This window comes from Actinia tenebrosa, unplaced genomic scaffold, assembly GCF_029948245.1.
Source record: "Actinia tenebrosa isolate PJP-AT-01 unplaced genomic scaffold, QUT_ActTen_1.0 PGA_scaffold7__59_contigs__length_16204524, whole genome shotgun sequence".
In the NCBI taxonomy this organism is placed as follows: domain Eukaryota; kingdom Metazoa; phylum Cnidaria; class Anthozoa; order Actiniaria; family Actiniidae; genus Actinia; species Actinia tenebrosa.
The window spans coordinates 13,051,055-13,062,491 of NW_028292584.1; the positions used below are offsets into that span (position 1 = coordinate 13,051,055).

Genomic DNA, 11,437 nt, shown 5'->3' on the forward strand with positions numbered 1-11,437 from the left:
AAGTATTATAGATTGGAAGAGATATAGGGAAAAAATCATAACAATAACATTCATTATTATACGACTATTACGTAATTTTACCTTATAAGGTCAAGAGAACTCGCAAAATATGGCACCGTATTATGCTAGTCCTGTACCAGTTTAACCTGTTTAACTGGGACAGAACTAGCATAATACGCTGGCAACTTTTTGCATCATGTTTCGGGGTGAAAGTGACCCAAATTTTGGCCTAAATCTTCACTATGACACAAGCACTGACCTAGATTTCCTAGACATTAATTTTGAAATAGATGACGATTTTCTTTCAAAAGTTTTTGAAAACCCGCAGGATACGACAGTCGAAGTACAGTAAGATGAAGTATCAACATTCATAAGAGAAAACAGGAACAAAAACACTGCAAAAAAGACACATAACGATTTACAAGTCTTCTACAGGTGGGCGAAAACGATTAAAGAAACAAGAAAAATTGAAGAGATACCGCCTAATGAGCTGGACAAACTACTAGCCTGTTTTGTGGTAAAAGTACGCAAGCAAAATGGCGATGAATTTGAACCAGATACTCTTACCTCCTATTTCCGTAGTATAGACCGCTTCCTTAGAGAACAAGGCAAACAATAACCCATTTTGCTGGATAGAGAATTCAACCGTTCTCGGGAAGCTTTGGCTTGCAAAAGAAAGGAGCTCCGTAGGCGTGGGAAAGGCCAGAAACCAAATAAGGCACAGGAGCTGAGTACAGACCATATTCAGATATTATGGCAAAAACAACAGCTTGGTAACAATTATCCTCAAGTCCTTCTGCGTACAGTTTGGTTTTACAACACTGTTTACTTGGGTTGGAGAGCACAAGATGAGCACCATCGTGTAAGATACGGCGACTTTGAAGTCAAAACAGATGGAGAAAGAGAGTACGTGGAATGGATTAAGGAACGCGGAAGCAAAACTAGAACAGACGAAAATGAGTTCGTCCCGGATCGTCCGTTCAATCCTAAGATGTTTGCAACTGGTGGACCTCGTTGTCCAATGAAATTATTCAAGGAGTACATTTCTCATGTACCACCAGAAATAAAAAAAACAGAATCTCCGTTTCACTTGGCAGCCATTCAAAAACCATCATCAGAGATATGGTACAAGAGACAACCATATTAACTATGAGACAACCACTTGGAAAGCACTCGCTGGCACAGTTCATGAAAGAGGTGTGCAAAGCCGCCGGTATTGAAGGCCGTTTTACCAACCACTCGGCACGAAGAACCATGATTTCAACGCTACGAAAAGAAAACGTAGAGCCTCTGAATATAATCGCCCTGGCTGGCCAGAGAAACCTAAAGTCTTTGGATAGTTATTCAGAAGCGTTAACAGAGCAACAGCACGTTATGTCTTCCAAATTAAGTGAGCACATCGAAGGAATAAAACTAACGAAGGATTCAGCCTTGAGTTGTAAAGTACCGCTTCAACTTTCCAGTACTCTGACATCCAATCCATTTGAGCCTGCAGAACAGCCAGAATCCATGTTTTATGGAGCTGTTTTCAATAACTGTTCTATCAACTTTGGCAGAGATCATCATGCTTTGGTGGTTGAACCATCCCCCAGTTATAAGAAGAAATTCAAGAGAATTGATCCATTACACAGCGACGATGAACTATAAGAACTAGTGAACTCACTAAGCTTTTTGTTTTTTTGCTAGAATTCTTCTTCATGATTCTAACTTTTCAAAACTTTTGATTGTTAGTAAACTTATTTTGAATCGATGCGAAGTGTGATTTTACGAAGATCATATCTAGTTTGACGAGTTTCATGTCAGTTGTCATGTAATTTGCCTATTGACCAATAAGATTAAAGGCACTTAATTGGTTTCCTTGTGTTTACGTTTTTTCTAAGATAGCGTGCGGACCTTGAAAACTCAAAAAATAATGATAAACTCGCTCAAAAAGGGACAAATGCATATTAATTTTAAATGTCGTATAATAAATAGCTTATTTGGTTTTTTTTTCCCGTAATACGGGCTGATATTTTACCCGTTTTACTACGGGACTCGGAAAAATACATTCGCAACTCGTAAAATATCAGCCCGTATTACGGGAAAAAACCCAAATAAGATATAAAGACAAGGGAGGGAAAATATGAATTTTTAAGATACGGATTCGCCGTGTAAAACCCGACGACGCTATATTTGGCACAGGTATGAGCCTCAGAAAAACAAGATATACCAAGCCAATCTTAATAACTTTGGGTTCATTTTTCTATTGCATTGCATTGCAGTCTATCCTGGTATATTATATTATCTTCTTCTTTTTTTTTTCTTCGCTACTATCTACTATGTTCCATCTTTCCGGCTCGAAAACATGCTCTTAAAACTTTAGAGACTCTATTTTTATTATATTTAGAAGTATTAATTATTGTGATAATTTACATTGTGCAGATCCACCTTCCAACATTACTATTCTACCATCGAGAAGACAAATGATTCTAAAAGAGGGGACTAGTTTTTCCCTACATTGTCAAAGTGACAGCAATCCACCCGCGACTTACAAGTGGAAGCATAAAGGGGTGACATTAACTGATGGACAAAATGGCATACTAGTATATAACAGTATCAAGCGAAAACAAAACGGAACATACCAATGTGAAGCGAAAAATTATCTTGGCTTTATCCAATCAGTCCCGATCGAAATCGTCGTACAATGTGAGTCGGCATCGCGTATATGAGCACCAATAAGCACAATCGCATCTTATATTGTTTTCTTGTTTTCCACTTTAAGGGTTCTACAATTTATCAGCATGTCTGCATGCCTGCAAAGCTAAGATAAAACCTGAACTGGTAGTGATGTATAATCACTTAAGTACTTGTATGCTGCAGTGAGCGTTTACAAGTAACCAGAAAGAGTCATTATAATGGTTTCACGTTATATTTTGTTTCATCCTTAACAGACTTAGATCCTCTGGAAGTGATTGGATCAAGTAACAAGAGCTACAGTCAGTCCAATCCACTGGTATTGTTCAACCTTAGTATCAACGCATATCCCAGTAACACATCCCTGTCTTGTAATCCTTCTGCACCGAATATATTGACTACCATCACCAGCCATGATGCAGGATTAAATGGAAAACAGTATTTGGTGATGGTTATCATCCAGAATGATGTGGACAGTGCTAGAATTGAATGTAAAGCTGAAAATAGCGTTGGTATACGAGAAAGGACATTGTATTTTTACAGACGACCAATACGTGAGTAATCTCAATAAGAGTTACAAATGTCACTAGCTTGAGCTGATCCAGTCCTGATCAGACGAATTTGCTATCACCCATTATGCCATATTTGACCGTTTTTCGTTTCTACTTTAGTTTTCAAGGAAGCATTTACCGGGCAGTTTAGAATAACAAACCAAGAATGGCAGGATTACCTTAATGATGTAAAGTCAGCAGCCTACAATGATCTTAAGCAGAAGAGCATCAAAATAGTAAGTAGCTATTGTCATTTTCGTTCGTTCGTTCGTTTGTTCGTTCTTTCGTTCGTTAGTTCGTTCGTTTTATTTGTTCGTTCGTTCACTGCAGGGTCATTGTTTTCATTAATTTATTTTATTGATTTCTAGTTAGAAGCTGCATACTTAGGTGTACCATATTTGGTTGCCGTAAACATAAAGGATTTCATGTAAGTATTCTTCAAACATATAGTGCCTATAATTTCAGTAACTGCACTTATAATCGCTAAGGACCGCCGCAAAAGTAACAGTAGAGCAGCTCGCCAGGGTCTGTGCTATAGATCCTCTCTCCTTACTGAATTTGAGCACAGGATAACCTTGCAGATAACGGAAAATCCACACGATATCTCCCCCCACATGAGTGATTTCAATATGTTATGGGTTAACTTGAGCAAAGCTGTATTCTTTTTATCTTTACGACTTTCATTACAATAGTAAGGGAAGCATCATAGTCCGGTTTGAGCTCGAAGTCATCGGTCAAGTACCTGATCCACTGCTGCCTTTGAGAGATTATATCAAAAGACACGGAGAAGAAATCAATGGCTTACAGATAGACTACAACAGCATTCAGAAATCAAATGGTAAGATGGTTTAGTAGCTTGGATTCGACTCGGGGAAGGCAAGGGGCTTTTTTTACTTTTGTATTATCACTGATTTCATTGCTACTTGCTTACCAAGGTAATCGTGATGTACCTACGATTTATTTGACATGTTTGCGGCAGCCTAATGCCTTATTTCGCTTTCGCGACAGTTGCCGGTCTCGATAGCGTGTAGCAATCAAAACAGTGGTAAACATCTGTGGGACCATATCTGTATTGTACTGTGATAACAGAAATAATTCCGTATTCCGCAGATCAACAAAATACGCCGATTCCATGTAAAGGGGACAACAAGACACTGCTGGCAGTTCTTGGAGCCCTGTTTGGTTTGTCGATTTTCCTTATCATCATACTTATAGTGCGATTCCTGTGGTTACGTAGAAAAAGTAAGATACAATATTTTGGGTGCAAAGACAAAGAACATAAGGGTACAGATAGGATTAACATTTTAACGATATTTTTCCTGATTTTAGATTCAAAAGGAAATTCTGGGAAAACGTAGGTACCAATCTGAGACATTTAGATGATAAAAGGTCTGATTAAAACAATTAAATGTTAATATCCCCTTTTGCAGATCGAACACAAGTGACAAGATAGGACAAATGGTAATGTTATATATGTAAATCATACCACATTATCTAATATTATCTACGTATCATTGATATTGCGCATGGAATTTTGATTCAGCTATCCATGTTTATTCATTCATTCTTTCATCCATCATCCATCCATCCATCCATATATCCATCCATCCATCCATCCATCCATCCTTCCATCCATCCATCCATGCCTCCCTCCCTCCATCCCTCCCTCCCTCCCTCCCTCCATCCCTCCCTCCTCCCTTCCTTTCCTTCCAACCATCCATCTATCCCTACCTCCCTCCCTCCCTCCCTCCATCCCTTCCTCCATCAATCCATCCATCCCTCCCTCCATCCCTCCCTCCATCCCTCCCTCCATCCCTCCCTCCATCCCTTCCTCCATCCATCCATCCGTCCGTCCATCCATCCATCCCTCCCTCCATCCGTTCGTCCATCCATTCGTTCAATCTTTGTTGCATTTTATTTCTTCGTGCGTTATATATTTATTTAAATAAAATTATTCACCTGAAAAGCTATAAAGCTGAGGCCGACAAGGATTATGGGTAGACACATTTTACATGTTTCAACCGCTTGTTAACTGTTGATGGACTTGCACATCTTTTACCAGTTACAGTCTCACCACTCCTGAGCATCCTGCAAGCTGCAGTTTATATCAAAAAAGCTTTACTTCCATATGATCCTCAGTTATCTCAGCTTTCTAGGTTTTTGGTGACTAACTTTATTGAGATTAAGTATATATTTGCTCAGTACCATTAAGGCATGGCTCTTTTGAGGAAGTGATGGAAAATCAGTTATTTATTCATATCTTTGACAGTTTACTATGAATTCGAATCTTTCCCAAATTTGGCTCGTAGTAGTAATTCTTCAAGGCAAGCAGTTACCGCATATCTGTTACCATGGAAACCAGGTCACGTGACCACAAGGCCGCCATCTTGGAATTAAAAAAAATCGTTTGTAATCGTATTGAAACTACTTCAAAAGTCCTGAAAATCCATATTCCTTTTGATATTTGCAATACCTATATGGATCGAATTAGATATCTTGGAAATTATATTAAGTTTAATTTTTAGAATATTTTTACTGAATTTTTTGGAAAAACTAGAAAATATTCTAAAAATTAAACTTAAAAAAATTTCCAAGATATCCAATTAGATCCATATAGGCATTGTAAATATGAATAGTAATCTGCATTTTCATGACTTTTAAAGATGTTTCGGTACGTTTACAAATGGCTTGTTTAAAAATCCAAGATGGCGGCCTTGTGGCCACGTGACTTAGTTTCCATGGTAACCAAGGCTCTAAGATTCCTTCTTTTCACAAAAGACATTAACTTGCCAAGTTTGGGGAAGATTCGTAGAAAACTGGCTATGATATAGCTAATCAGTTTTTCATCTGAGAGCCATGCCTTAATGATGCTGAGTGTTTCTTCTCTGTCTATTCACTCATTAATATTATTCTTCCTTACGAACAAAGAACGACATCTCACTTCAAGAGACAAGTTTTAATGCCACAGATATAGAAACACCAAATGTGCCAGAATATGAACCAATAGGAAGGCGAGGATTATCGACGAGTAATGCAGGCATCCCTGAATATGAAGCGGTGTCAACAAGAACACAGCCGTCCCAACCACATTCTGGTATACGGACGAAAATCCCCATGCCTCAGTATGAAAGTGCAGATCAACATGGACAGACAAAGGCTGTTTCAAATCCACCACCAGTCACCTATCAGACCATCCAACATTGTACTGGTAACTACGATTCACTGAGTCCTTCAACACGGCTGTCCCCTAAGAGTGCAGTAGTGCCATCCACAGGAATCCCAACACGTACAGGAGAGTACCAGGCCCTTCAACACAAGGGTGTGTCTCCACAGTACCAGTCTCTGGATGACTTGAGCAAATGTTGAGTGAATATGGACCAAAAGAGAACAGTATTGATGAGGCAATGCCTTATGCTTTTAAATGCTACTAATAGAGTAAATGATATGCAGGACATCTGGACCATTACTGATAGCAAACTCACTCCTATATCATAAAAGATACACTTGCAATTTTTATCACATTTTTCACTTTTCTTTGGTTCTTTTAGACACATTGATCATACTAGACTAGTCTTGTTATAATCAAGTATTAAATATTATCAATCAAGAGTGAATAAGGACCAAACGAGAACAGTATTGATAAGGAATTGCCTTGTGCTTTTAAAAATGCTACTAACAGGGTAAATGTTATGCAGGACATCTGTATCACATATTACTGGTATCCGTTACCTTTACTTCTCGATTATTAAAGATACACTTGCAACATAATCTGTTTTACATTTTGCTTTTTTCTTCGGTTCTGTTAGACACATTGATCATACTTAAAGACAGTGTTGTAATAATCTTGTAAATCATACATATATATCATATGCAGATGCAAAGCTAATTAATTTGAGAACCAGGCTCCGATATTCGTCTTCGGCCAGTGATAATGGCAGCAGCCATAACTGATTATTGAACTGTTCTTCTAGATGGACGTTCACTTGAAGATTACTGAAGACCCGTAAGCTAGACGAGTTTTTATAATCAGAAAAATGAACAGGCCATTGATTGGTATGCCTCATATATAACCAGCTTTGTTTTTATCCTGTTCTAATAAGCCTTTTCACAGTTTAAGAATCGATTCCACTGCGCATGCGATTTTTTTCCCGAATTTCTCACCTTCTTTTGTTTAATTAAGAACAAAAGAAGGTTTAGACAAAAGAAGGTGTGAAATTCGGGATAAAATCGCATGCGCAGTGGAATCGATTCTTAAACTATGAAAAGGCTTATTCTTGCTTAATTCTTGCTGCCGTCTGGTAATTGTTGAAGGCTTAACACTAAAAGAAAATATCACAGTTTTGCATTCCAAATTTAGTGTAGATAATGTAGTGAACTAATGCATGATTTGTTTAATCGTTCTGCGCAATATCTTTAAGCTAAGAAGTCCCAAGTTACATATATCCATGAAGTGAATCGAAACCTAGTATAGCGTGACCTCCAGATAACTAAAAAAGTAATATATACAATATAAGTGGCGTGTTGCAACGATATTCAACGAACTCATTAATAATTCATGAGGAAAGCACAACAGAAATCATGACCGTGAAGAGGTTTATAATTCTGATGCAGAATCATTATTATTTGCATAAACTTGGATTTTTTTGGCCACTTTTATCTTAAATTTTTTTAGTGAAACACAAAGGAACTAACCTAAAAATTTTTTAAGCAATATACAATATTTGTGTCCATGTTGTATCCGATATACAAACGCTCGGCTACGCCTCGAGTTTATGCAATAGATCAAAAACGAGTGCGAGTGTTTGATCAGGGCATCCAAATACCATGAAACAGATGCTTTTATTGTTTCAAGGTGTTTGGATGCCCTGATCATACACGAAGCACGAGTTTTTGAACTGACTTCATTTGTTCTTGAATCTCGTGAGACTAAATATTCCTTCCCAATAATTCATTTATTCGTCAGTGTTTTGATCAGTGTCTTGATCAGTGTCTTGATCCAGTATCAAGAGTGCGTGCACGTGACCACAATGCAAAGTCGCCATTGGTCATTGACCTCATGAATTATTAATGAGATTGAAAAATATTGTGTAAAACATAAATAAGAGAAGGAAACCTCTTAATAACGCGCGTGCCATTTACACACGGGAGTGGGGTAAGGCAAAATTTAAACTGCATCCGGTGGCTAACAATAGCCCAACAGGGAATTTACATGGCGCGCGCGTTATTAAGAAGTTTCCTTCTGTTGTTTATGCTCTCTTGATATATTACATTATCAATACAATCCATTGTTATGATAAACCCTGTCTGCGAGTATTGGTCCACGGACTATTTAAATATTCTCCGCATAGATTATCTACCACTCTTCGCAATAAATCGTTCAAGAGCACAACTGTTTGCTTTGTAGTCCTCCCGACCCACCCTCATAATCTGTGTTAGGTGATGACCCTGTCTTCTTCAATGTATTTTTTCCTTTGCGCGTTTCCTTATGGTAAACCACCATGTCCTTTTGGGGGAAACATATGCGAATCTGGAAGAAGTATGGAGGCAAAAGCTCCCGACCGACATGACACTTGCGTCGTATTTACAAACGATCCTGTGTGTTTATCTCCATATCTAATTATTATAATAATTACTTTACTTCACTTTACTTACTTTAATGGTTATACAGCAGAAAGAAAAAAATGCTATAGGGAGAACCTGAAACAGGAAATGAGCTTCCCTTACCGAGCAGGCTTCCCAGTACATACAAAGAGAACAAAAACTATGAGAAAAATGGAGTATATATGTATATATACATGCATGCATGCATACACGGCAACGCGCAGAGACTCAGCTCCACCCCAACGACATAACATCAAAAAAATGGACCAGAACCTCCGCGCTACGCCGCACACACATACACATACACACATACCCTTGGAATTGACTGATACATACGTCATCAAGTACTAGTACAAGGTAACTTAAATGATGGTCATTGGCGCATTTATTCATTAGTATAATTTAAAAAAAAGTGTTCAAAATCCCAGAGATAGTGAAGTCTGACAACGGCCCACAATACAGCTCGTCCGAGTTTGCCAGCTTTTCAGATTCGTGGAATTTCAAACGTGTGACTTCAAGTCCGAAGTACCCGAAATCGAATGGTCTTGCTGAGAAAAACGTCCAAACGGCAAAGCTCATGCTAGAGAAGGCTAAGCTCTGCGGGAAAGACCCACATCTGGCACTACTTCAACAACGGAATACACCAATCAACAATTTCAAGACACCAGCCCAGCTCTAAATGGGAAGACGTCTACGCTCCATGCTGAACACGAAACCTGATAACACAAAGCCCAAGCCACAGCGAAGTCCAGCTACGCCTTCAAAAAAAGCAACTTACCCAAAAGGCACAGTATGACAAGGTTGCCAAGGAACTAGAGCCTCTAGCACCAGGTGACAATCAAGACAGAGGACGGAGGCGATTACAGGAGGAACAGGAGACACCAGTTCAAGGGAAAACAAACGCCCAAGGGTGCCCTTAAGAGACCAGAAACCTCCCGCTACGAACATTAACATACAACACAAACATTACAAGCTTTAGAGACATTTTAGATAAGCCATTAACATTGTTTCAGTTTTCACTCTCATTCTTCAAAGGGGAGTTGCACCATATTGCGTTACATTATCACATGATTGTAATTCTATATCTTAGTCTTCTATATATAAGACCTGTAAGATTATGACATTGAGAGTGAATAAAGCACACTTAACACACGAGGCATAAGACAATTACAGTATTTGTATGAATTTGCACGGTCGCTTTCTGACTCCATGTCTAGAGAAGTAGGAATTCATTTTGCGAATGATGCTTGTACTTGTGTAACTAGTAAGAGATGAGATCTCCCAATAGCGGCTGTAGTAATCTACCACGATTAGATAGTTCGTGTTGTTCCAGGTGAATAATTTAAGTCGGTTGCGACAATTTGCCATGGGTATCTGGGGATCTCGTGTGGTATCTCTAGTCTTTTTTATCTTTATACTTTATTGTGTATATCGAATGAAAGTCTTCTTTTGCTTGCCGATAGGACCGCGCGATAGATATATGAGGTGAACGAAGTTGCTTTTTCTTGAACGAAAAACATACGATAGTTGAATACTGAAAAAACGAATTCTTTATGATTTATAGAGCTAAATAAAACGCAAATATTCTTTGTAATATGCTCTCCTTTTTATATTTCATTTAGCATTAAACGGACGGAAGTGACGTCAGTCAAGCCATGAAAAATCAACATTGTTTACCAGTATTTTAAGTATGGTGCTCCGCGCAGGAGTTCCGCTAATATTTCAGCATAGTCGTTTTGAAAGAGTTCAGATTATTCACATATAGGTTTAGTTCATCAGCAAGTGTGTTGCATATTCTTGTTGCTCTGATAAGAAAGGACTTCTGGCACGTCACTGTTTTGAAAGGACTGACCAAGTACTTGACTACTTTGCTGTTTGATGATCTTTTTGGTCTGCTTATGCGTACTTCAGGTAGTACAGAGGGTTTCACATGTGCTAAACCATGCGTCATTTTAAAGAAGAGGACCATATTCAGGTACTCATGCCAGTAGATTAAGGTAGAAGCGCTAAGTGTTTTAGTCTTGCGTTGTAAGAAACAGTACAGAAGAAAGGTAGGTATTTTCTAGTTTCCAACGATATTGAAAGGGAAAAAAACGCGGATTCAGTATTATAAAGGAAGAAGAGTTCGGAATCAAAACAGAAAGTTTTCAGTCAAGCAAAAAGAGAAAACAAGGCGGCCAGTGAAATGATTCCGCTGATAAAAAGCGAAAGGTGAAGTCAGACTATATACTACATTAGTAGTATGGTACGCACCGTTCGACCCCGGTTTTTGTGCCTGATGATTATGAAATGCCCCTGAAACGCGCCTGAACCGTTCGCCGTCCTGATTGGTCCATTCGATCAGCAGGAAATGACGCCATAGCTCATTTGCATTGCGCCTGAAGCGATTCTGATTGGTCCGTGCAACAGACAAGAAGTGACATAAAATCTTATTTCATTGCGCCTGAACCGATTGCGGCTCAGATCGATCTAAACTACTGCGCCTGAAATGAATGGGATGCTTATTGGTCCAATCCATTAACGGGAAATGATATCACGATTTTTTGGTTAGCAGCTGAAGCGCGTTATAATGGCGTTATTAAGCGGCGTTATTATTCATGTAGTCAAAGATG

At 38.6% G+C, this 11,437-nt stretch overlaps 1 protein-coding gene across 1 annotated transcript in view; it reads left to right on the forward strand.

The window, feature by feature from the left end:
- The window catches only part of LOC148905681 (hemicentin-1-like), a 160,891-nt gene extending 153,899 nt beyond the window's left edge, over positions 1-6,992 (forward strand). Inside the window, exons 10-18 of the mRNA XM_089040603.1 lie at positions 2,422-2,685; positions 2,931-3,227; positions 3,345-3,460; positions 3,593-3,651; positions 3,917-4,062; positions 4,335-4,466; positions 4,554-4,578; positions 4,655-4,685; positions 6,153-6,992. Coding sequence (XP_088896729.1) covers positions 2,422-2,685; positions 2,931-3,227; positions 3,345-3,460; positions 3,593-3,651; positions 3,917-4,062; positions 4,335-4,466; positions 4,554-4,578; positions 4,655-4,685; positions 6,153-6,590 — 1,508 coding nt within the window. The 3' untranslated portion in view covers positions 6,591-6,992. The remainder of the gene's footprint in view (positions 1-2,421; positions 2,686-2,930; positions 3,228-3,344; positions 3,461-3,592; positions 3,652-3,916; positions 4,063-4,334; positions 4,467-4,553; positions 4,579-4,654; positions 4,686-6,152) is intronic.
- The last annotated feature ends 4,445 nt before the right edge of the window (positions 6,993-11,437 follow it).